The 26,260-nt window shown below is 40.2% G+C and overlaps 1 protein-coding gene across 2 annotated transcripts in view; it reads right to left on the bottom strand.

The window, feature by feature from the left end:
• The window catches only part of COL9A1 (collagen type IX alpha 1 chain), a 91,885-nt gene that overhangs the window by 8,601 nt on the left and 57,024 nt on the right, over window positions 1–26,260 (bottom strand). For both annotated transcript variants that reach the window (XM_036248346.1, XM_036248347.1), the window contains 9 exons: window positions 20,004–20,057; window positions 19,343–19,414; window positions 18,777–18,812; window positions 17,664–17,708; window positions 16,045–16,077; window positions 12,877–13,023; window positions 12,605–12,659; window positions 10,756–10,944; window positions 3,921–3,998 (listed from right to left, as the gene is read on the bottom strand). In XM_036248346.1, the coding sequence (XP_036104239.1) occupies window positions 3,921–3,998; window positions 10,756–10,944; window positions 12,605–12,659; window positions 12,877–13,023; window positions 16,045–16,077; window positions 17,664–17,708; window positions 18,777–18,812; window positions 19,343–19,414; window positions 20,004–20,057 (709 nt within the window). The remainder of the gene's footprint in view (window positions 1–3,920; window positions 3,999–10,755; window positions 10,945–12,604; window positions 12,660–12,876; window positions 13,024–16,044; window positions 16,078–17,663; window positions 17,709–18,776; window positions 18,813–19,342; window positions 19,415–20,003; window positions 20,058–26,260) is intronic.

The raw sequence follows: 26,260 nt of genomic DNA on the forward strand, positions 1-26,260 counted from the left end.
AGACAGCCCATCATGTTGTCCGCAAAGTGAACCTGGATACAGGAAACATAAATCTTTGCCTCTATCACTTTTTACCTGAGAGAACATGTGACCTTTGTAAGCCTCTAGGTCCTCAAATATAAAAAGAGGGATAACAATAATAATAACAGCTAAACTTGAAGAATGTTTGTGATATGCCAGGCACTATTCTAAGTGCTTTACATGTAGTAACATCGCCATAGACCCTCCTAAATAACCCCATAGGGTAGGTGTGGTTATTATCCCCATTGCGCAGAGGAGGAACCGAAGCTCGAAGAGCTCGAGTAGCTGAAAGTAAGTGAGAGAGCAATGCACACACCCTGGCAGCCTGATGCCAGAGCCCAGGCTTCTTACATAGCTGCCGACTTCTGACCATGAGCAGAAACAAACCAGGTGGTCTGTGTGTACTTTTTAAACAACAGAGCACTACAGCCAAGATGAGAGTCAACGTAATGTTACAACCTATGGTCCATGTTAGGCAATGTAGCCTTACACCCCAACAGGGCCGCGCCATTCTCAGCCTTGAACAAAGTGGTGGATTTGAAGGGGAGACAGAGAACTGAAACTGTCCGGAAAGAAGAAAGGAATTCTGATCATTGATAGATAATCAAGGTCTGGGTTACATTTTCCCCCCAAAATATATCGGGTATTTTAGCGCAAAGAAGAATCACCAAATGATCCTTATTCCACTCAGGAGGATCTCAGTCCCAAATCCAAAAGAAGGGACAACAGAGAAGGTTGTAGAACACCTTGTTCTGCAGGCTCTTTCTTTGAGGTAAGATATCTATTGACTAGAAAGTTCCAGAGAGCTCCTGCATAGAGTGATATCGCAGATTCCTCGGGGTCCTAACGTCCTATGACAGTTATCTTTGTGAGAGACCAGAACTTGTCCACTGAGAGGCTGGCCATTTTACCTTTCCCTGGTGGAGCTGGGAATTCCTAATCACATTCCTGGCTCCAGCAGGGAAATGTAAAATGGCCAGCCTCTCAGTGGACAATTAATCAGTGAAATAATTTACTGCCAGTCAGTCCTTTGCATTTGTGATCGGAGTTGAAGACGTTTGTGGAGAGCAGGTGTCAGGTGTTAGGGGTGGTGCTGACTGAGAGAAGGTGGCTGATCACCGCCGATTGAGAGTAGGAGCAACAGGCGGCAGGGGCTTAACTAGGGTCCAGCTGTGCCCCAGCTCCCCTCCATCTACCTCCAAAAGCGAACATGGACTTATTATATCAATGATAGTAATAATAACCAACATTTCTTGAGCACTTACTATGGCCAGAAACATTCCTAAGCACTTTACATGGATGGATTTCTCAGAATGATACTCTCACAAATATACTGTTATCACTATCTTATAAAGGGAGAAATTGAGGCACAGAGCAATTAACTAACTTGCCCAATGTCATAAAGCTAGTAAGTGCAGAGTCAAGATCTGAATTCAGGATGTCTAAATTGTGGAGCCCACTCTCTCAACAGCCCACTGTCAGCCTACTAGCTCTTGCTCAGGAACTTGGTGGATTTGGGAAATCGTTAGCTGTGTGCATTTATGTGCAGACAAGAGAATGCAGGCTGACTTAAAACCAATGCACTGGGTCTGCGCCTCAAAGACTGTGATAAATATGGCCCCTTTGTGCCTGTGTGCTTTTGAAAGTTAGCCTTAATTTTTTAAATAATACCATCATATATCCTCTCAATGAAAATGTAACAGAAGCACAGAAAAGGAAAGATCAGAATTTCAGAGTTGGACCAGGAAGGGAGGAGCAAGGACTGGCAAAGGCTGCAAGGAAAAGGGCAGGTGTCAGGAGTCTTGAAAGAGGGAGCCCATAACATTTTTTAACAAATAAATTTAAGTATTAAATCCAAGACCAGCTGTAACAAATTTAAATTTTTTTCACAAGGGAGACAAGATGACGGCCAGGTAGAGCTGCCAATGGTGAGTTTGCCCTACCTTACCATTTTGCCAGTGTGCCGATGTCTCCTGTACTAAAAAGCAAATCAGTCAAGCCTGACCCGAGGGCATTAGGAAACCCTCCAGTCAGACAAGGCCTGGTGGGCTACTGCATGTGGGAGTCATGCGCCCCTGGCGGCAGCCTGAGGCATTGCACCTACAGAGCCAGTCTTCCTCAATCTTCCCATTTTTAAGCTTAAAATGTTATCAAAAGACTTTTTGAAAGAGTCCTTATCCCTGGCCTGTTTGGCTCAGAGGTTAGAGCGTTGGCCCGTGGACCGGAGTGTCTCAGGTTTGATTCCTGGTCATGGGCACGTATCTGGGTTGCAGGTTCAATCCCTGGCCCCAGTCGGAGCCCTGCAGGAGGTGACCAATCCATGTGTCTCTCACATCGATTTTTTTTCTCTCTCTCCCTCCCTTCCACTCTATCTAAAAAATCAATAAAAAAAATATCCTCAGGAAGGATTAACAAAAAATTAATATTAAATTGAAAGGAGTCCCCAGAAACCATAATATATGTTTGTTAGAGGAAAATCTTACCAATAGGGCAAGTCACTGTTCCAAGAACTGTTAAGTGATTTGTCAACAAAATGGGAGAAGAAATTGTAAGGTTAGAGTATATGTATATAGATGATTAAGTAAACTACAATGATGGTATTTTATCAGCTTCAAAACCTCCTATTGCTAACCTCCTATTCTCCATTGATAAAGGAGAAAAGCCCTCAGTAAATTCTATTTCCTTTTTCCGTCTTCTAAAACCTATCTGTGAATCCAGACTGTTCTAAAATATTTTTCTCTTGGTCCCATTTACCTCCAACCAGATTCTTTCCTTCTCCAATCACAAAAATGCATCAATTTGTGAAAACATCTTTAGAGCCCCACGGTTTTAGAAAGGCAGTGTTTGAGCTATCTCCAAATGTGTTCACATTTTTAAATGTATTTTAATGAGAAAGCAATCCCCAGGAGCAATGGAATGTTCAGGGCTGCAATTATAGCCATGATTGAGTACATAAGCCTGTGGCAGAATTAGAAAATGATTATTTCTTTTTCTAAATTCCCCTAAAACAAGTTTTGCAAATCCACTGTGGAAGCACACGCCACCCTTTTTCTGCACAGCTCCTCTGACCTGACTCTCCGCAGCTCCAGAGGTCTGGAGCCTTCCTGAGCCGCGATAAGAGAGTGCACTGTAAGGCAGCACATCATCCACACTCTGAAACTGACTGGCTTTCGGTCCTGCAAGGCTGCTTCTGTGGCTGGGCTTGTCAGCCATTTCCCAGTCGATGCGTGTGTTGCAGCCTGGACTCCGGGGACAGAGTCAGCAGTGTGTAAAGGGAGAGCAGACGCCCACTGAGAGAAGCCAGGGGCTCACACACAGGCTGCTTTGTCGCCTCCCTTGACAGAGCAGTGCTATGTGGTTTGTGCGTGGCTCTTTGTGGTTACAGATAGGAATGTTCAGGTTTATGATTTATTTTTTGGATATGGTTTTCTGGAGGGTCAGGGTGTTTGAAACAGAAGCTTTTAACATAAAATTTTAGTTTCTCTCTGTGCAACATGAATAGTTTGAAAACGAATGAATTTTCCTGTTGCTCTGACTTTTCGTGAAAAATTTTTAAAAAACAGGAAACTATCAGCTGGGCTTGAAATGGAGAGGACCCCATTCCTTCAGAATTGCATAATAAGTGCATGTGACTGGACCAACCTTTTTTTTTTTTAAGAATCTGTTAAAAATTAATATTTCAAGTCCTGACATATATTTTTCCACAAAGAATACAGATATGATTTAGAGATCACTTAACACTTCATTAAAGTTGGTCTGGGAAAATGGATGCCAGCCATTCCTGAGTATCACATGATATTCTCAAGTAATTAAGGAGCAATTCTTTAAAACATTATCTAATCCAGCCTACCCATGTGCTACCCATTCCTCGACCTCCTCTTGCCATACAACTCGCTTACCTGGGAGACCTGTAGCTCCGGGCAGACCCTTCGCACCTCTTCCTGGAGGGCCACGTTCCCCTTTTTCTCCCAAGTCACCTGCATTTATTAGAGAAATGTTATTTTTCTAGATGTCTATGAAAATCCAGTTCAGTAATTTTAAACTTTAAGTAAAGCCCAAATTCTGACACCAGAAGTTCATCAAGATGCCACAAACTACATTGTAGTAAGGCAAAAATCAAGTTAATTATAATAATATATTTAAGGAGGAAAATCAAATAATCATAGTCATAGATACTGGAAAGACATTGGAAAGTATTGAATACACATTCCTGATGCAACAGTCAATAAAATAAGAATCAATGGCTACCTCCTTTGCATGAAAAAAATGTACTCTCTCAACCCAAAAGCTAGCACGATGCTTAATGGGAAACATGGTGAGCAGTTCCACTACAGTCAGAATGTTATAAAGATGCCCACTTTACAACTATTATTTATCATTTGGTTGAGGTGTTAAAACCATCTGTTTTCAGGTGATATGAGTATATATCTTAAACCCTAAAAAAAAATCAATTCAAAGTCTACAAACAAGATAATTCAGTAAAGTAGCAAGATACAAAATTAATATATGGAAGTCAATAATTTTTATATATATAAACAACAACCAGTAATCAGTAGTGAAAAACAATACCTCTTATAATAGCAATTAAAATAGTAAATACAAGGGATAAGTTTAATCAGGAATATGCAAATCCAACATGAAAAAAAATTAACATTTCTAAAAGATACAAAAAGACTGGGAAAATGTTCTCAGATGGAATGACAGCATCATAAAAAGTTCTCAGTTCTCCCTAAGCTGATTTTTTTTCATGATCCCAATAAAAATACAGAATTCTTTTAACCAGAGAGGCGATTCTATACTTTGTGTAGAAAAATACATAAAACAGAATAGCCATAAGAACTCCAAACAAAGAAAAGCAACTTGAAAGAAATTAATTCCACCAAACATTAAACCATTAAAACATGGTGGGACTGATAACATGAGTAGACAGACCAGTGAAACAGAATAGAAAGTCTCAAAACAGGCCCAACATATAGGAATTTGGCTTATAATAAAGGTGTCACCTTAAAGTGGGAAAAAAGTTGAATAATTCAATAAATAGTGTTAAAAAAGTGGGTAACCTATTTGAAATAAAACATGTTGGATCTATTCCTCACACCACAATTTGGGATAAATTATAAATGTATTAAATATTTTAAATGCAATTTAAGAACCAGAAGAAAACAAGGGAGAATTACAACCTCACATTCCAGTTGGCCTTTCTATTATGATATGAAGAGTTCTAACTCTAATATGAAGAGTTCCTGAAATCAATGCAAAGAGATCAACAATATAATAAAAAAATAAGCAGAATACATGAACAAGAAAGTCAAAAAAGGAAATAAAAATGGCTCTTAAATATATTTTAAAAACTCCTTGACTTCACTCTCATAACAGAATTGATGTAAACTTAGAATAACAAGGATGCTCTTTTAACCTATATGATCAGCAAAAATTCCAAAATTTAATTAAAGATATGCCAGCAAATCTGTGGAAAAATACACTATTACACATTGCTGACAAGTGTGTAAATTGGTACAGTCTCTTGGAGGGCAATTTGACAAAACCTATCAAAATTACAAATGGGAGTACCATTTTCCCCAATAATTTTACTTCTGGGAATTTATTCTAGAAATACAGAGTTTATGTTGGTATTTGTATGAAAATGGAACATAATGCAGTGGTGTTCACTGCAGCCTTATTGTTACAGCAGAAGATTGAATACAATCTAAATGTCCATTAAAGAGTTAAATACATTATGGTACTTCCACAGAGTGGAATATTATACATCTGTGAAGAAGAACCAGGAAGCTCTTTGAAATGATTTCCAAGACATTGTTAAATGAAGAACACAAGGTCCAGATCACTTACTACAGGACAATATGAGTTATTTTTTAGAGAATTTAGGGAAAATATACTATATTTATATATCTTTGCATATCATCATTAGTAAGGATGTGTAAGAAATTAACAATAGTGATGACCTACTGGGAAGAATAAAAGAGCCTCAGCAAATAGGAGACAAGGGTGGCAGAGAAGCTCTTTTCTAAATATCTTTCTATACATTTTAAAATTCTTGAATAATGTAAATTTGGTATTACCAAAAATAAATTAATCAATTTCCAAAATTTAAAGTGTGCTGTCAAAAGTGCTTACATTTACTATGGATTCATTGTTTACAGGGACTATGCTTTGGATTGCAACCATCCATGTGTATTTGCAAGAGAGTTGATTAAATTTAGGGAATCAGCAGTCACAGAACAGAACTGCATTAATTATCCTGGCCCCTGCAGAGAGCAAACCCAGAAACTTGGCCTCATTAACAAAGTTCTCTAATACCTTAGTTAACAGGTCCTGAATGACTTCTGCTTCTCCCAGTACAAGGTATTATCCTGCAATCTCATTAGTATAACATTATACTATTCTCTACACTTTTAGAAAATGCAGTGGTATTTTGTAACAAATTCTGTACATAATCATTTTCCCCAAACATCGGTATCCGCCCAACCTCATTCAATACTGAGTCTTTGTTATAATTTTAAAAAACAAAGTCATGTACACAACAAAAATAGGGAATAATATCTGTACAACCATCAATGCATGAGTCAAATAGTCAGCCATCTCTCATTATGAAGGAATGTTTAAATAGTTACCATACTTTGACTTTAACTGTAAAAGTCTTTGTGTGAATATTTATACAGTGAATCGACCACATTTTCAAAACAATTTAAACTTATATAACTACTGTGTAAGGACATGGAGCTCAGGATGAACTCATATTCACATAGCTAGTTTTTTTTCACACTCATCAGCAACCTAGTCTTATTGTATTGGGAAGGAATGACAATTGGCATTTTTAAAATTAACAGCTGAAGCAAGCCCTCTTGTTAACTTAGCAATTTAAATGTCATATTACTGCAATTCTGGAGACTGGCAATGAGAAGAGAATCTTTAAATGTGCCATATTTTTTATACATGAGATGAAGATTATAAATTAAAATGCAACTTTCACACAGATAGTGAAAGTTAAACACATTCAGCATGAAGCCATGACAACTTTAAAATGTTGCTTGCAAGGAGGTAGACTGCTGTCTTTGTTGTGATGGTGCATTCCGGTTATCGGTCACAGGAAAACAAATTTCAGATGAGCTCCAAGACAGCCACAGAGCAGACTGCCGTTCCACAGCCCGGTTCTGCTTATCATCACGGTTAACCTACTTCTTCAAACCCTGGTCATGCCTTCTTTTGAGATGTTCGAATATTGGCTCAGGGAACTAAAGGTCCACCTCTGTTAGCCTATGGTGTCAGAAAATACACATAAAGAGCGTATAAAATCAGCTTTAGATAAGGTATGAAAGAAAATATACAGTTTGAGTAGAAAAACAGCTCAGTACGAAGAGTGGCTGAAATGAAATAAATTCTCATTGCTCCTTAGTTGCTATTTATTTCATTAATTCCAAAGCTACAGTTTTTTAGTTGATTTGAGACAGAGAGGAAGGGGGAGAGAGAGAATAAACAGAGGGAGAGAAACGTCGATCCGTTGCTCCCGCTATCCATGCATTCACCGGTTGATTCCTGCGTGTGTCCTCACCAGGGATCAAACCGGAAACCCTTGCATATCCGGACGACATTCTAACCAACTGAGCTACCCTGTCAGGGCCTGAGAGCTATAATTGATGGCCTATCTTCACATGAGCAGTTTAATATTTTAAAAAGTGTTAGTCACAGTTATGACTATACTTTCTCAAGCCTTCACTTACATATTGACATGCCTGGCTGACTCACACTGAAATATCTGAAAAACTATACAGCTTTACTCATAAGTACTTAAAATTTATCCACACCATGACAATGATCCAAAAGTCTGACTTAACACTAAGCAAAGTGAACATGGGCCAGTTAGATGTCTCTCTTGATTCTGCTTGAGAACCCATGTAAAATGTACACAGTGCTTGGGCCTCGGCCCTAATACGTTTGTGTAATATTGGATAAAACATGTGGAAGAAAAACAAAAACACATATATAAATGAGTTCAGCTTTGAGTAGGACTTGAGGCCTATTTGTACTAGCTCCTATTGAAAACGTCCCACTGTGTTTTTCAGAGTAATATTTTAGGAGGAAAACAGTCATTTAATTAAGACACAGCCTGAACTGTTAAAAGCTTTAGTAAAACTTATTTCTTTGTTATTTGTGTGACAATTTATCTAGGAAAAGCATCTCAAAGTGACAATATGGGAAAGTAAAACTCATACCATCCTTCTTATAGGCACAGGAACAAGGCCACTGCTGACAATGAACTACGTCTCCAGTGGGCTGAACGTCATGTCTCACTGGCGAAGTGCTTGTTCTCAGGGAACAGGGATCGGTAAGCCTTGGATGGTAAAACACTTGATGCTTTCTGTTAAATGCTATGGTGAATGTATGTGGTGGCACAAGAGAGGTCGAGTCCAGTTACCTATACATTCCCAAATGTCCGACAGCATTGGCGGATAAAGAAAATCGGATTCCTGTTTTTTGCATGCACTCCAAATTTTAAGAAATAAAACAAGAAAAGATGCTGCGTTAAAAGAATCCAGTGACAAGAGAGGGATGGAAGGAGCTGGGGAGACAGACTTGTAGAAAGAAAAAAAAAAAAAACTACATCACTTCTAGACTAAAGACTTATGTCATAAATGCTGAAGGAAAATTAGGGGGAAATCCCTTATATGACCAAGCTATGCTTGCAGAATGGACTTCATGGTGGAGACATTTCCCAGGTTTTGAATATAGAAATATACTCTCTCCCCCTGAAAATTAGATTGATCTACTAAGCCCAACCCAGCCACAATTTAGTGCTGTTCAGAGCTTCCCAGAAAGTCTCCTGAACATTTCATCTTTGTTTTCAGTGGTTCTCAGCCTTGGTTGCATATTAAAATCACCTGGGGCATATTTTTAAATCCCGATGCTCAGAGCAATTAAATCAGAATCTCTGGGAATGGGCCCCAGATGCTAGTCATTCTTAACGCTCCCTGGGCGGGTCCAGTGTGCAGCCCAGACTGAGAAACGCAGCTTTAGGCAGACCCTCCTAACCTAGCAAGTCAGCAGCTTCACTCCTTAAAGGAATCAGGTGGGACTTGAGGAGAGCTGTTACTAACTCAAACTAGGTTAAGCTCTATCCAAGTATGGAGACTTCCTTTCCACCAAGGGCAATAGGGCTCTGCTTTCTACAGTCCCCATGAGATGTCCCTTTCAGCAGGAAAATGGGACGAGTGCATTTAGCTGCATTGGAATCATCTGGCTGTTCGTGTTAGAACAGACTGCTGGCCCCACCTCCGGAGTTTCCGGTCCGTGGGTCTGGGTGGGTTGGAGAATCTGTATTCCTAACAAGGTCTCCGGTGATGCTGAGGCTCCTGGGGCCACTCTTTCAGAACCACCGACCCGAAGTGAACTCCCCAGAGTGAGGGAGTCATTGTAGGCCCTGGCACAAAGGGCCAACCACATGAAGATACCCAAGGCCATGGAGCTTCTTAGAAATAGTTTACAGCGTGGAGGGGCACTAACCGCAGGGACAGCGCCTACAGCATGAGTTTCTAAGCTACTCGTTGAAAGCAGGACAGCGATGAGTGTTTATGTGATTTTCTCAGAGAACATTTTTCTCCAGTTCTCTTTAAGATGTTCTCTCTCCATATCTGATTTTGTCCAAGCTCTGAAATGGTGCCAGCTTCCAAGAGGCCCCAATTAGGGCTCATTTATTAACTTGTACATGACCAAAAAAAATTTTAATTAACAATATTATCCCAGCTGAGGATATAGTTAGCCAAAAGCATCAGCAATTTATTTATAAATCCCAAAAGGCAGCTTGCTTGCCCTCTGACCATCCACACCATAATATTTAACCCCAACTGGAGCACCACCATTTAAAAAAAAAGTCCTTCCCTCATTTTTGATGCCACACCTTTCTGAAGTCCCCCAGAGAGCTGTCAGTCACTCATTATGATCAGGAAACTCCTCACTTTATTTAGCCCTCTCTGTAAATGATCCAGGGCACACACACCCCAAGCTGACATACTTACCTGGACCAGAAAATGCCATCAGAGGCAACCAGTCTTTCTGCGAGTCCTATTTAATACCTAACACACAACCCTAGTTTTCTGAAAAATACTGGATGCTTGCAAGGGCTTAATGTGCTTAAAGTAGAAGGGAAAGAAACACGCTCTCATACTCCTTCACATGTAAAGAAGGACTAAAGTTAGATTGTACTTCAGAGCTGAAAAGAAAAAGTCCATCAAAACCAAATATCCAATGTCACTTTTTAGAGGAAGAAAGAGGTAGCTTTAATGCATGACGTAATTTTTCTCACATCCTGCTAACACATTTTGTTAGTTTAAGTAACAGATACCAACAGTCTAGGGCTGGTTGTCATCTTAGGAGAAAGACCTCTCCAATAATTTTAGGGTCTGAAAAAAAAATAAATAAACAGCTGAATGATCCTTTACTAGGTCCCACAGAGTTTATTTTGAACTACGTCTGAGCCACAGTATAACTGGAAAAGATCGGTGCTGACAGTCAAGGGACCTCCATGCTGGCGCGCAGTCTACTATTGTTGTACAGCAAGGTCAAGAGACGACCATGAAACTGTTTTCTAATATTTACCATCACCAGTGCAAAGAGACTAATACATCTGACCTCACAGAATATCGCGAGCTGGGTGGGACACGCGGATACACCTGAAACAGGAGTGTGTGTTCCTTGGTCCCACCTGGGCAAAAGGCTTACCTTTAGGCCCCCTCAAACCAAGAGCACCAGGGGGGCCTTTAATGCCTGGGAGGCCGCGAATTCCCATCTGGCCCGGGAAGCCATTCTCTCCAGGGGGTCCCGGGGGACCAGGGAGGCCAGGCCGACCAGGGAGGCCGGAAGCTCCGGAGTCTGGACGCTTGAGACTAGCAGCCATCTCAGCAAGATGCTCTAAAAGATAATAAACAAAACAGCCCAGAAAAGTCAGAGACATGAAAGTGATACGAATGAGAAGAGAGGTATTTCAAGTGCCTTTTTAAAAAATGTGTCACCAGAACTTCAAAATTGGTGGTGAGAATGTCCTGGGCTCGCTGCCAGGAAGCTTCATGGTGCTGTTTTATTCCGCCCTCCCTGGATATATTTGGTCCTGCTATTGTGAGGCCAGGGACAAGGGGACGGGGATAAAAAACCCTAAACTGCAGGGCTTTGGTCTGAGTGGTGATCTAAAAGAATGAGTGTGTCAGTCACCTGAATTCTGACTTGTTAGAGGGAGACCCAGGATGGGAAGAAAATAAGTTTCTTCACAGAGGTAGAAGTGGATGTCCAGAGCTTTCAAAAGCCAAGGACATTGTCCAGAATTAGTAAGGAGACACCATTTGACACCTGGCCTCACATTTTTAGTTTGAAGATATTTAAGTAATTTGAAATATTCTGAGAATTTGTGACTTCTTAAGAATTCTCCTTCTCAGAAGTTTGTTTTTTTTTTTCCGTGCTTGGAATAGACAATAAACATTAAAAATAGCCTGCTTCCTGGAAATGGTCACAGTCTGTCTTAAAAATTAATAACTCTGTGAGCTTTTCAGGAACCATTAAATAGATTAAGAATCATCCACTAAAACCATAGTGAACAAGACCACTTTCCCATTAAAATACACTAAGGGAAATATTCTAATGTAATATATTTTAAAGCTTAAGGGTGTGAAGGAGAATATGAATTGGAAACACATTTCCGACCAACATTTTTAAATTGTTTGAGTGCGAGTATTCTAAGTGTGCCTTACATAAGTAAGAGTTAGCATAAAATCACAATTTTCTGGACATGTGATGTTTAAAATTGAAATATCCTTTCGAGGTAAAATGTCAGCAATGAAGAGACTTATATTGTTTTTCAAATACACAGGTGAAAATTTTATTCTGGAAAACTCAACAAGTCTACCAGACCAATTAGACCATCTCATGAGCAGGCAAAGAAGAGTGTTTTTTCCTGCCAGGACTGGTTCCAGCCAGAGGAAGATAATTACTTGTTGGAAGGCCCCAGGGTCACAGGGTCTGCTCAGTCCGGGAGGATTTGCTCACCTCCGTTTTCAGTGAGATTCCAGAACGAGACCGATTCTGAAACCTCTATGGCAAACAACAATCGCCATAGCTACAGGTAAATTCAAATAAAGGTTAACAGATGTGAACATATATCACCATTTCTGTAAAATACTAGTTATTGATTCTCGAGAAAGATGGTCCATGAGTATCCATAATGTCCTTATGCTTCTTGGGGACATGAAGTCTGTCAATTCCTTCTCATACAATCTACAGGGAGAGCCTCAAGCAGGGCTGGGTACTCACTGAGCGGTAGGGTGTGGAAGGAGGAAAAAATACTTGAGAATTGTTTCAAAAGGGAAAAAGTGTGTGTGTGTGTGTGTGTGTGTGTGTGTGTGTGTGTGTACTTTCTTTAAATTAACACCCCTGGCTACAAAAGCAGGAAGGTGATATTTTTATTTTTCTTTGAGGCTATAAGCTATTGTGATGATGACACATTGGACGAAACAGAACTGGCATTAGTGTTACTCAAGATCTCCCTCCTTTACAGCAAAAACCGAGCGTGGTGATTACTCACCTTGCATGACTCTCATGCAGACCTGCTTTATGTGCTGATCCGTGGGCGCTCTACCCTGGGGCAGAAAAGAAAAAGGCAGTTGACACCCGGAACCCTCAATAGGACATTGTTACGCAGTGAACGTGCAGGCTTGGCGGGGAACTGGTGGCTGGGTCACCACAGGACACCTGCCCACACTGCTCAGAACCCTGTCTGCTTTGGCCAGGCTGCCCCAGCCCTTGTCCTGTGGGACAGTTTCCACAGAGAAACCCCGGGGACTGCCCACCACTCACCGCAGGGCCCTGGATCCCAGGCAGGCCAGTGGCCCCCTGTTCTCCCTGCACGCCCCGTGGTCCGGGCGGTCCTTTTGGTCCTTCCTCTCCAGGAAGTCCCCGGCCTCCTTCAGGTCCCCTCAAGCCAGGCTCCCCAGGGTTACCCGCCTAGAACAAAGTGGCACATTATGAAACCAGAACTAAACACAAGTAATGTGTCACTGGTAGAGATGCAATATGAATACACAAACTTAACATAATGCTGCACAATAAACTCACAATCTCTTAGAATTCCAGTCCAAGTAAAGAATCTTTCTTTTTTGTATAGTTATTATTTCAAAATGTTAATTGAAATCATACGTTTTTAAAACCACACTCTTCATATTGTAAGCCACTTCCTAAGAGCAAGTTAGGCTTTAATAAAGTTTGTTAACTTTTCTGGCCACAAAAGGCCACGGAGTTTTTACAAGACACATAAATTTGTATGTCACAAATACAGAAAGCATAAAATGAAGATATTTCTAAGAACATAAGGTATTTATCTTTTATAACACTCTTTGGAGAGTTTGAAGATGCCAGATGTATCATGGAATGATAAAATACTAACATGAACTAAATCGATACATTTGAAACACCATATTTAAAATGTTGCATTTAAAAACAATGCATTTAAAATACTGAAACAAAAAGAGTAAGTCCATAATTCAAGTACTGAAAAGATTAAAATCTAAATATTAAAGGAGTTAGAAATAAACCAACTGATTCCTTAACACAAAAGCATATACACTAAGGGAAATATGGGTTTTTCTCTTGAAAGCAGACCACTAAAAGGATTTAAGAGTCCTTGCATGTAATAGCCGCTTTAAAAAGAGACTAAATTAATTCACTTTTTGTTAAACTACCTCTGGTGGGATTTGCGGCATAGCAGTTACAAAGCACTGTTGTTACAGAATAAGAATGAGAAGATGAAAAAGCAGGAGGTGGCAAGGGATGCTAGCGCTCAAGATACCGAATGTTCATAAAGCAACTTAATCCCGCTTCCTTTTCATAGGCAACATCTATCCAGAAAGAGCTCTTTGAAACATGCTCATGTTTCCAGCGGAAGGGAAGAAGGAGATGAAGCAATGCTTTCACTAGACATATTAAAGAAAGCTCAGAAAGTGTGGTTTTTCCAATCTCTCTTTACTCAAAAAAAAAAAAAAAAAAATTGATATTCATCTAAGTCAACCTGTCAACATCGCCCCCATGAAGAAGGCATGGCTTAAAAGACTTCCTGAAAGACAGCGTCAGCAGGGAGAGCTAAGGATGCTCAGTGGAAGGCTGGGGAGCTGTCAGGAGACCAGGGTGCAGAACTATAATGGCTTCTAAAGCAACCTGGAGGAGAAGCCAAAATGAATTCAGAAACGCGCTAGAGAACTGGCAGAAAACAAAGGAGACCACATCAGTGTATTATTACCTTGTCAGCAATGCTAAAATACTGCTAGAACAAGAGAGAAGACATTTGTGATGAGGAGATCAAGGGCAAACATGGCCAGGGCATCATGAGGTCTTTGGGGGGAAATTCCTCTGTTGAGGAGAGATAGCCAAAGTAGAAACAGACTCCACCTACTATCAAGTTTGTCTATGCTGAAATCACTGAGGACAGCAAAAACCTTCCTGTCAGTAACTATTGCCCCTGTTTCTGGGGCAGAACACTTCTATTTTATCAGTATTCTCTGGGTGGTGTGGGAGAAGACAGGGGTGGGAAGGGAGGTGATGAATTAGGAGCAAATTCTTAGTATTATATCCAAATTTAAATGAAGTGACCACTGCACTGTTCATTCACTTTTTCTTTCATAGTTCGAATACATATCATTGAACATTAGTAGCTATTGCTAGACCATGAAATAGCATCTTGATTAGCAGATTCTATCAAGGTTTATCCTTTATATTCTTCTCAATCCTAAACCATTTCTGTCCAAGATGCTTAGGCAGAAAGATGCTACTTGAAGCTTGGGATTGACACATGGTGTGTAGAGGCAGTATGTAAACAGGAAAGTTAATACAACATAATCATTTCCACTCGGTGGTGTGTAAAGAGCTCAGGGCTGGGCACTGGACCCAAGTCTGGGTGAGTCTTCCCAGAACAAGTAGTGCTAAAGATGGGGCTAAATGTGTAAGGAGGAGGTTGCTGTGTGAAGGAAAGAAACAGAATGCACCAGGCTGGGCAAACAGCACACAGCATTAGACACGTGCCACGTAGACAGAACTGCCAAGGAATGAAATCCCGGACGCGGAGATGAGACAAGGTTGGCAAGGCAGAGAACCCTTCCACAAAAGTTGTGTACACCTTGCTAGGAATCCAACTGTGCTCCATAAAATGTTATTCTTTAAGCAGAGAAAGGATAGACAGTGTGTTTTATCTTTTCTATCTGGATTACCATGGCTGCCATGAGGATACTATGTTGGGTGGGGACACAGAGGAGTGGGGGACAGTCCAGAAACAGGAAGGACTTGGAGACTAACTGGCAGCTGGTGGTCAGTGCCATCTGAGATGGAGATCTGAGTTCATCTTTTCTTCTTATACTGTTAGTTCTTATTGCATTAGATGGGTATTCCTTTCAAATTGCAAATCATCCCAAGCCTGCTACTAATTGGTTCTATAATTCTGAATTCATCTCATCTCTAAGGAGATAAGTTTAGTTTCTATAAAATGATGAATGCAATGAGATAATCATTTTCTAGCTCTAATAATTCTCTATTACATTTTCTTACACAGTGTGCCTCTATCTTACTTCCTCAAACAGAATACACAGGAGATTAAGAAAATTACTGAACTATTTGCCAACAAATTGTACAACTGCCAACAAAACTCAATTATATTCGCGTCACCATGAAGCACAAGTCAGTTCTTTAAAAATGGCCCATTTGTGGAAGAAATTACTATGTAATATACTCATTGGGCCACTTATAATATGAAAAAAACTTCCTTTAGAATGGTTAGATCGATAGGCAGATCCATTTACTCTGTTGTTGTTTTTCCTTTGGATTAATCCATTGCTTAAAGAATAAATTTAGACATTCATTTCCTTGAAGGTAAGTCCATTAAGAATTGAATTTTACAGATGATTTCATAAAGCAAAGCATTGCATTTTCTACATCATTATTGATATTTTTATATTTTATACCATTACTGTTCGTTATACTTACAGTTCCCTTTGGGCCAGGTAATCCTATATCTCCCTAAATCAATAAAACAAAATTATATTAGAACAGTGTATTCACATAACATAGTTTCCTAACAACATTTAACAAGTTATTATGCTGCTGAAATCTATAGAAAACCATGAACAGAGATGAACCCTGACACCACAGAAAACCACTAGACTTAAAATTTGCATTCTACTCCGTTTTGCTCCTTAGCTTTGTAATCCTGTGTGAGCCATGCACCTCCCAGCCTTGGCTAACATATCTGTTAAATAATAGGGTTGAATCAAAGCTGTCCAAGGCTCCATCCAGATCTAAAATGCTAGGCAATGAGAACTAAAATGTCAAGAGGTATTGAACCAGGATTGTTATAAAACGTAATAGACATTTAAACCTGATTACTTTATTTTTCAAACTTTACCAATATTATAAAACTTATCTCAGCCTGGCCAGTGTTGCTCAGTGGTTGAGCATCAACCCATGCACCAGGAGGTCACTGGTTCGATTCCCACTCAGGGTACATGCCCAGGTTGTGGGCCCAATCTCCAGTGGAGGGCATGCAGGAGGCAGCCAGTTGATGTTCTCTCTCATCAATGTTTCTATCTCTCTCTCCCTCTCCCTTCCTCTCTCTCTAAAATCAATAAAGAAAAAATAATAATAATAATAAAATAAAACTTATCCCAAAAGTTCATCAAGCCAAATATGCATGCTTTTATGCAAAGAAAAAGAAAAAAATTAAAAATCTTTCACCACCAACTTTAGTTATGAATACAGCTCAAGTTTTAGCAAATCTTTTCATCTCCACTACAAAACAGATGACTCACACATCCTCTTAGTCCATAAAATAAACAATTTTAACAGAAAATTAAAATAGAAATAATTATTTTTAGAATTTTCTTAATAGTTAGGAAACTTTGCCTAATTCAGAAGTTACATTTGTATTAATTCTAAATCCTAAAAATCTGAATAAAAACAGCATTACCAGAATTTTTTTACTGCATTAAAAGCTCTCTGAAACTGAATTATGAGAAATCTGTTGCCCCCACTCTAAAGGACCAAACATAAGCTTCCACAGTAGGTTGTGCTAGACTGTGTCGAACCCATAATGATGAGCCAAGACATTTAGTTGTCCTGGCAGTAAAGATAACTGTGCTTAATGTCTTCCTGGGGATGTAGCCACAAATAGAGATGGGGGTCACTTTTTTGGAGGATTCTGAACTATAGAGAATGCCCACAGTCACACTCGTGAGCCACAGCTTTCTAAGTACCCTAAAACTTTAATTTTGTTTCCTTAGTAGGTCCTAGTCACAGACTTTCTACAGTCACAGAAGAATCACCCTGATTGTCTGGACATAAAGCCACAAGAGAATTCACCATGTCTAAGGGAACACTTTGTTCTCCAAAAGTTTAGGGCTCGGTCAATCACCTTCGGGATGTTTCCCCTCTGCTTTACTTGATCTCGGCTATAATCTTGGAGAGTCATTTGTTATCGTATATAAAAAACATCTTAACTTTTAAAGAAGGCAAAGAAAAAGACATCAGAGAAAAGAAAAATATGTATGTTCTGATACAGTTTGAAATCAGTAAGTCTTCATCATTAACCAGAAAAAAATATGTCTTACTAGTTCACCCCTTTCTCCTGCTTCACCTTCTTCACCAGAGGCACCCTAAAAATTAAGATTAAAAGTCACAATTTAAAAGCCTTCGTCCCTTGGCTCAGTTTTAACCAGACAACATTGATGAGCTTTTATAACGGGCCAAACTGCTTCCAGGATCATGCAGAAACACAAAGTGCTCTTGGTGGTTTTCCAATCTCGCTGTCACTGGCCAGGCCAAATCAGAAAATGGCCTCGCCTGTCTAGAGTGGCTCAGTTGGTGTGTCATCCTGTGCACCTAAAGGTTGCCGGTTCGATTCCCCTGAGGGCACATACCTGGGTTACAGGTTCACTCCCATGTCAGGGTGTGTACAAAGGGCAACCAATGAATGTTTCTCTCTCACATCGATGTCTCTTTCTCTCCCTTCCCCCTCTCTCCCTTCCTCTCTCTAAGCATGTCCTTGGGTGAGGATTAAAAATAAATAAATAAGTGAAAATGTCCTAGACAAATGGGTACTGGAAATATTGGGGGGAATACTTTGTATATGATTGTCTAGCCCCTGGGCTGTACACCTGAAATGAATATAAAATAATATTGGATGTAAACTGTAATTGAAAAATAAAATTTGTTTTAAATCCATATGTGAAAAACTAAACAAAAAGAAAATGGCCTGAGAAAAGCTGCAAGGTGAGGCTGAGTTTCAGCTCAAGGGAAGGATTATTGACTGTAGCAATCTTATAGAATCTTTGCAAAAGGGTTCTGACTGGTTCTAATTCATATGCATAGTTTATTTGCTAATTCCTTGAAACAGAGAAACTTAAAACATTACGATGTGGCTCTGGAAGGCTTCAGCAGAGTAAACCAGTTCGGTGACGGAGAGAGGCAGGGCTACTTTTTTCAAAGGAAGAACAACGTGTAGTCCTGGAGGAAGAGCCATCGTTAGCTCCAGCTCATTAAAATAGTGACTAAGGCTGCAGACCGAACTAAACTCTAGGTTCCACTCGCTGTGAAACCCATTGAGAAAATCTACTAGCCTCCAACATTTTAATTAAACCCATAAACCAGCTGGTGTCCCCTGCTGGCAAAGCATGTTCATGCACATTAAACACTGCCTTTTATGCTCTTCAAATAGGACCTACCTGTTCACCCTTTGGACCAGGTTCACCAACCACACCCTGTAATGAATAATACATCATACTTTTTCAGCATTTTTATATTTTATATTTCTGTGATAGTATTTTTATCTATACAATTTGAAATAAACCAACCCCCTTTATTGGGCTGCACAAATATGCACAAATATGGATATTGTGAAAGAAGAGAGTATCACCCTTTCCTCACCAGCTAACGAGAGTCAGATAAGACCTGGAGAAAGACAATTGTCCTGCCCAGGGCATTGGACAACTTGGGGCATTCCTTGGTCACATTTAACTAGTAAGAATGTGCATTTAGAACTAAATGGAAAATATGATTACAACAGAAATTGTTACTTTTCTTCCTTCTGATAAAATGTTATAGTAATAGATTTTATTTGCTTCTTAATCTCAACTCTCGGTAATTTCAAATACTTTTCTTGATAGCCCTCTGTGATGAATTCTAGAAAATTTAGAACTTTCTAAAAGTAAAGCCAAAAGCAAGATTGGTTTCTCAGCAGAGTAGAAATCACTTTCAAATACGGGACTTTCCAGAAGGCTAGATCTCTTACCCTGTCACCTTTCATCCCAGGAAGGCCGGGGGGCCCGGGCAAGCCAGGGAGGCCAGGACTGCCAGGAGAACCCTGAAAAGCAAACACAAAGTCCCTAGGATCACAGCGACTGCTGCACTGAAAGCTCACAGGCCTTGGGTCTAAAATAAATGTGCTGTGGTTGGGTAACTGTTCCTCACACTTGCCTCTCTCCCGCATTCCAGGAGCAGAGACCAGCTCCCCTCACCACTCCGTCCCACCGCTGAGCCCCTCAGTTCCCCAGCTTGCACTCCTTCCCGACAGTGGGCCCTTTGAGTCCACCCCTGCAATGGCACTGCCCCCCCTCGCTGTGTAAACAAGCACAGCTGGGGAGGAAAAAGGCAGCATTCAGCTCAGTGCTCTCCAATTCCAAGAACAACCAGAGGCCAAATGTAGCAACCGATGTCTCTCCTGGTTCTAAAATGTATGCTACAAACCACACCGATGAAAATACCCTCTGAGGGCATTTTAAATATCGTTTGAAATGATATATTTTTTCACATATTCACGCAACAATAAAAAGCAAGAAAGGATGATTAAATTACCCTTTGTCAATTGTTTTGCTCTCCTTGCTTATATTTTAAACATGTGTTGTGTTTTGTGTGAAGCAAATAAACTGCTGGAGACTGGAAACATTACTTACCAGTTTACCTGGGAGGCCTGGGGGTCCCACAGGTCCTACTTCTCCTCTACTACCCTGGAAAAACACAACGCAATTGTCTCCTGTTAGCGTGTTAGCGTGCCAACATGCAAAAGCTGAATCACTATACCAACAGAATAATATCCTACCAAGGTTTCTGTTTAAATATAAGTTTGTAAAGTATTCACATCTTCGACTAAAGGCAGACACCTTTCTATAAAGTGCCTACAGCCTCCTCAGTGTTCATAGTTCAGCAAATGTTATCTACGCTGTTCACTGTGGTTACAGACCATCAGGTAGAAATAACTGATGCATCTGCATGAAACGGCAATCAGTAATTTTCAGCCTCTACATCACCGTCTCACTTATAGTATGGTTAATCACGTACATGTTTTATCCCCTCATTTGGACTATGTGTTCTTGAAATATAGATCTATTACTTTTGAACTCCACACTATGCCTAAAACTCGAAGTAAACTTTCGGGTGCGCAGTCCATTTTAAAGCAATATCTGGCAAATGATCTTCAACCTCAGAAGAGTGAAAAAGAGACTAAGGCAGAAAAGTTTGCCTGTAAACTACTGTTGCGACTTTGAAAAAACATAAGTAGTATAAATTTATAATGTTTCTGAAATAAAAAATTTTTGTCCTACTCATTCTTGTCTTAAACATGTCTTAAAAGATTAAATAGCCCTGGCCAGTTTGGCTCAGCAGTTGGAGCATTGGCCTGTGGACCAGAGAGTCCTGAGTTCGGTTCCCACTAGAGGCACGTACCAAAAAATTTTTTTTAAAAAAAGATTAAACAGATTTTGGAAAGTGCAATTGATAATGAAGAGGCAACAAAAGCAACACTCTAATTTCATTTTCTGAGCCAAGTTCAATTTGTACTTGAGATGTTAAGACCTTTGAGAAGAGCAGACACATGAACTCTTCAATATCTTTCCCTAAGGACCGTATACAGTTTTACGCAGTCTGATGAAAGCTTATTTTATTTAACGCATGTTCCACTAAACTGAACACTGAAATCACTGCATAAATAATCACATTTCCCGGACAATGTTATAAAAGTGAGTAGTCTTTTGAGTTCTTTTTTCTTTAAAATGACATGACAACTTCATATTGATGTTTAATATTGATAAATGCTTCTGATAAGATCATCCTGATCTGACCCATATGCTATTCATTCGTCTGTAAGTTGAATAAGGTGTCAAGATCCATACACCTACAGAATTTTCTATTTCTCTAAAGGAGTAAGAAATCTTTACCAAATTACAGGTCTCTAGCTATGAGGTATTTCTGGCAGTATTTTCATATAACTTATAGGTGATTTAAATGAAATGCTCTTAAATACTTTTGAAATTATTTTATTTTATTTTTTAATCTTCACCTGAAGATATGGATATGTTTTTATCCATTTTAGAGAGGAGGAAGGGGGTGGAGAGAAAGAGAAAGAGGAAGAGAAACATCAATGTGAGAAACATCTATTGGTTGCCTCCTATACACAACCCAACTGCAGATCAAACCCACAACCTGGGTATGTGCCCTAACTAGAAATTGAACCTGCCACATTTTGGTGTACAAGATGATGCTCAAACCAAATGAACCACCCTGCAGGGCAAATACTTTCCAAAATTTTATATAAGCAACCTGACTAGTGGATAAGTGAACTCTTCAATATCTTTTCCATGGATAACATGTTGGTCCTTAACCCTGGAAGCCAGAGACAGTGCCTATAAGGATGGATGCTGGAAAGATGTAAGTCTAAATGAAAACCAGCCACTGTGATAGATTTTTCTATTCATCTATAAATAGAAAGATTGGGTTCCATCCCATTAATTTGACCCAGCACTTTGAAGTTCAAGACAGATTTTCTTTAGTATATCTGCTCTTTTGGCATTTTCAAATAATTTCTGAACAGCATCATGATTGAGATCCTAAATATCATTGAGCTAACATGACTTTAATTCACAGAACAATTAATAGTTATCAGTGGAGAAAATAATTAATCATATCAGAAGGGGAAAACTCTGTTCTTGACACAACCTCAACCATTCACTTCTAAGTAAATGAACCATTATGCCATCTTATCCAATATAAAGATGATTAATATAGTGCTTCTTTTCTCTTCCACGGTGAAAGGGCTAAATTAAAATAAAGGATTGTATAATCTTTCATTTATTTTTGGAGAGATTAATTATCTTTCCAATCAAGGACAAGGATTTTCTCTGCTGGAATCTTATTTTCTCTGTCTCTCGTGAGCTCTTATTATTCAGTTCATAAGTATTTTTCAACCACTGGCAGGCCCTTGGCGATGCCTATGGGTAGCTCAGAACTCCAGTATAGACAGCCTGCTCTGCTGAGCCTGTGCACCCATGGCAGCCGGCACACGCAGGACAGGGGAAGGATCTGTGGAGCTGAGCACTTGCTCCTCTGTTACTGCACACAGAGCATGTGGTTCCTCATTTATATTTAATTTCCATCCTATAAATCCTTGGCCATTCAAAACTTAGGGATTTCTATACAAATCATCTCACTGTGAAGAAAAAAGGAATGTTTATTTTTACAACAATGACCAAACAGCTACAAAGTGTTAGGGCAAGATTTTCTGATGGCCCTTCTTAAGATTTCTGTGTATTCCGAAAACATGCATTATCTTTCTCCAAGTTCCGGAATTTCACCTGTAATTAAGACTACTATGAGTAATCAAGATATACATAGAAATCTCTAAAAGGACAGAGTAAACTAAACACATTCTGCAGGGAGCAATTAACCCTGACCTGGTAACCACAAGTGTGCTAAATAATGACAAATCTTTTACGTTTCAACAGCTGTCATGATAACCATACACTCAAAGGTGGGTGAGGGAGTCTGGTAGCAAAATGGTTATTCTGCCCAGTGGCTAGTATCTGCAAACCCCATGGCAATAAGAGTCCTGACTTTTTTTTTTTTTTTTTTAATCCTCACCCGAGGACATTTTTCCATTTTTTGTTCAGGTAGAGTGGGAGGGAGAGAGAGGAACAGAGAGAGAGAGAGAAACATCGATGCGAAAGGAACACATCGAGTGGCTGCCACCCGCACAACCGACCAGGGCCGGGGACAAACTGCAACCGAGGTACGTGCCCTTAGCGGGAACCGAACCCGGGTCTCTCTGGACCGCAGGCCGACGATCTAACCACTGAGCCAAACCGGCCAGGGCTTTTTTTTTTTTTTTTTATCCTCACCAGAGGATATTTTTCCATTTTTTGTACAGATAGAGTGGGAGGGAGAGAGAGGAAGGGAGAGAGAGAGAGAAACATCGACGTGAAAGGGACACATCGAGTGGCTGCCACCTGCACAACCAACCAGGGCGGGGGACAAACTGCAACCGAAGTACGTGCCCTTAGCTGGGAACCGAACCCGGGTCTCTCCGGACCGCAGGCCGACGCTCTAACTGCTGAGCCAAACTGGCCAGGGCAAGAGTCCTGACTTTTAACAAGAGAACTGGAAAGAACCAGAGACAAAGGCAACATCCTACCATTAAAAATGTAAGGACCATAATAAAAGGCTCTAATTTGCTCTTGGAAGTTCTGTACCACCACATAGACCTCCAACACATTCAGACACACCAGCCAATTCATCCCTATTTAAAAAGCCAGTCAAGGCTTTAAAAAAAAGAAAAAAGGTGCAACCTGGCAGGTGTGCTCAATGGTTAGCATTGACCTATGCACCAAGAGGTCACCGGTTTAATTCCCAGTTGGGACACATGCCCAGGTTGTGGGGCAAATCCCCAGCAGGGGGCATGCAGGAGGATGATAAAGGCACCTTCTTTATAAAAGAGGACAGCAAGTCTTCACTCAACATCAATAGGTTCTGCAACTTTAAGTGAAACAATGTGTAACAAAACCACATTTACCATAGGCTGACTGATATAAGTAAGAGCTAAGTTCCTATGGCATCTCATCAATGTTACGAGGAAATGATGCTGAACAAAATGATGTTATTTGAAGACTTGCTATAAGAGGAGCTACTTTGTAATACTCATTTCAATAAATAGAGATAAATAATTCTATTTGGAAGTCTCCCTTTAAAGATGGAACTATTAGACTTTTAAAATATCACAGCAAGCCCTGGCTGGTTTGGCTCAGCAGTTAGAGCGTCGGCCTGCGGTCCAGAGAGACCCGGGTTCGGTTCCCGCTAAGGGCACGTACCTCAGTTGCAGTTTGTCCCCAGCCCTGGTTGGTTGTGTGGATGGCAACCACTCGATGTGTCCCTTTCACATCGATGTTTTTTTTTCTCTCTCTCTCTCTCGCCTCCTCTCTCTCCCTCCCACTCTATCTGAACAAAAAAATGTCCTCGGGCGAGGATAAAAAATAATAATAATAAAATAAAATATCGCAGAAAAGAAATCCATTATACCTGTGCTGCCATAATTATTTCACACACACACACCAAAAAAAAGGATTTTATTTCATTGTACTCTAGACTGTGATGGTGGTTGTATTTGCCTAATTACCCAAAATGCTAACTAGCTGAAGAATATACATTATCCTTAGTACCTTGCCAATTTTAGAAATGGGAACTATAAACCACTCTACTTAGTCTGTATTATATATTAAGGGCCTCTCTTTAGCAAAAAAAAAAAAAAATGCTGATTAACCCAGAAGATCAATTATAATTTCTATCAATTGTTGTTTTACAAACCCATTTTCATATTAACTTTGAAAGATCACATTCGTCCCTCTACAAAAATATTTATTAGGTTTGACACAGAGATTTTTTTTAATCTATTCAATTTCACAGAATTATATAATTTCTACATCTGTCTAGGGTAGGTTTCAATATCCCCTCACACACAGAGGTAGATGAAAATCTGTCTAAACTATAACTACCACCGCCACTTCACAAATTGTTGACAGGGGTGACATTCCAGAGCCTGGATGGGGTAGGTAGACAGCTTAACAACACACCTTATGGGGACTTTCGAGCTTGAGACTGTTGGTGATAGGGTGGTTCTGGAGGGCTTCAAGAGACAAGAGACAGGCTTCTGTACCCCAGGGGCATAGATCTTTGGAAAACTGGAGGTAGATCAGCAAGGCACTCATCCCAGTCAGAGTCATGAGGGTAGAACAAACCCAACCCACTCAGCGAAAGCCCTGGTAAGTTCTGAGAAGCCTGGAAGAGGAAATGACCAGGAACCACGTCATGGCGAAACCAAACAGAGGCTCCAGCCACTTGCCTGCTCCAGATCAGGAGTTGCCCAGACCCAGGTATAAACCAGGTGAAGAGTCATGGTGAAAGCCAGAAGCAGGTCCAAGTGGTAAAGGTATGTGCTCACACGTGATCACCTGAGATGTCAAAAAACTTCAGTATATGTTGCTGTGAGTATTTTGTCAAAGGTGACGGAACAATGATGGGGAAAGGGGGAATACAATTGATCCCAAAGATGTGTTTCAGTTGGCTCTGGTCCCTGAGTAGGACACATTAGAAGTGGTTTTTGTTCCTTCTACTCAGCTTCTCAGTTTGAGATCTGCGAGAAAAACTGATCAGACTTGTGAGCACTAGTTGAAAATGTGTGAACTTGTCTATAAAACTGAATTCAGAGATGCAAAATGAAAGAACAAATGTATCTTTCAGTAAGGAGATTTGGTGTAGAAACTCTGCTCCAGAACTAGAATATTTATAACCTCTCATGACACTTTCCTGAAAAATTTATAGTAGGCAGGAGTCAGTTATTACCAATATAAGCAGCATAGTGAGATTTATGATACCGCCAATTCAGTTCTTTTCAATAAATATTTATTGAACACTACTTCATAGCAGACCCTGAGTAAAGAGATGTCAGAAACAAAGGGCTCAGACGCATCCCTGTCTCCCGACAGTTCCCACAGTAGAGGCAGAAAGGGGCCGGGGGTGATGGGGTTCAGAATAAGGAGGCATCACTCCTCTCTGGGAGACAGGGCATAATCAGATCATTTCACTGTGGAATTAACATTTCAATTACATCCGAGAAGGCACATGGGAAGCTGGATCAGAAAGCCATCTGAATGCAGGGTGTGACAAGAAAGCAGGCAGACTGAGGAGTGCAGCGAGAATTGAGAATGTGTATGGAGTCCAGCTTGACTTGAACACAGGCTCTGACCAAGGCAGAGATGGGAAGTAAAACTCAGGCATATACAGACAGTTTAGGACTTCGTACTTTCTGTCATTGTCAGGGGAGATCCACTGGAGATTTTTAAATGAAGAAGTGAAGTGATGCTAGAGGCATGCAGAGTTGGGGTGCTGC

The sequence above is a fragment of the Molossus molossus genome, unplaced genomic scaffold, assembly GCF_014108415.1.
Source record: "Molossus molossus isolate mMolMol1 unplaced genomic scaffold, mMolMol1.p scaffold_m16_p_8, whole genome shotgun sequence".
NCBI classification, from domain to species: Eukaryota; Metazoa; Chordata; class Mammalia; order Chiroptera; family Molossidae; genus Molossus; species Molossus molossus.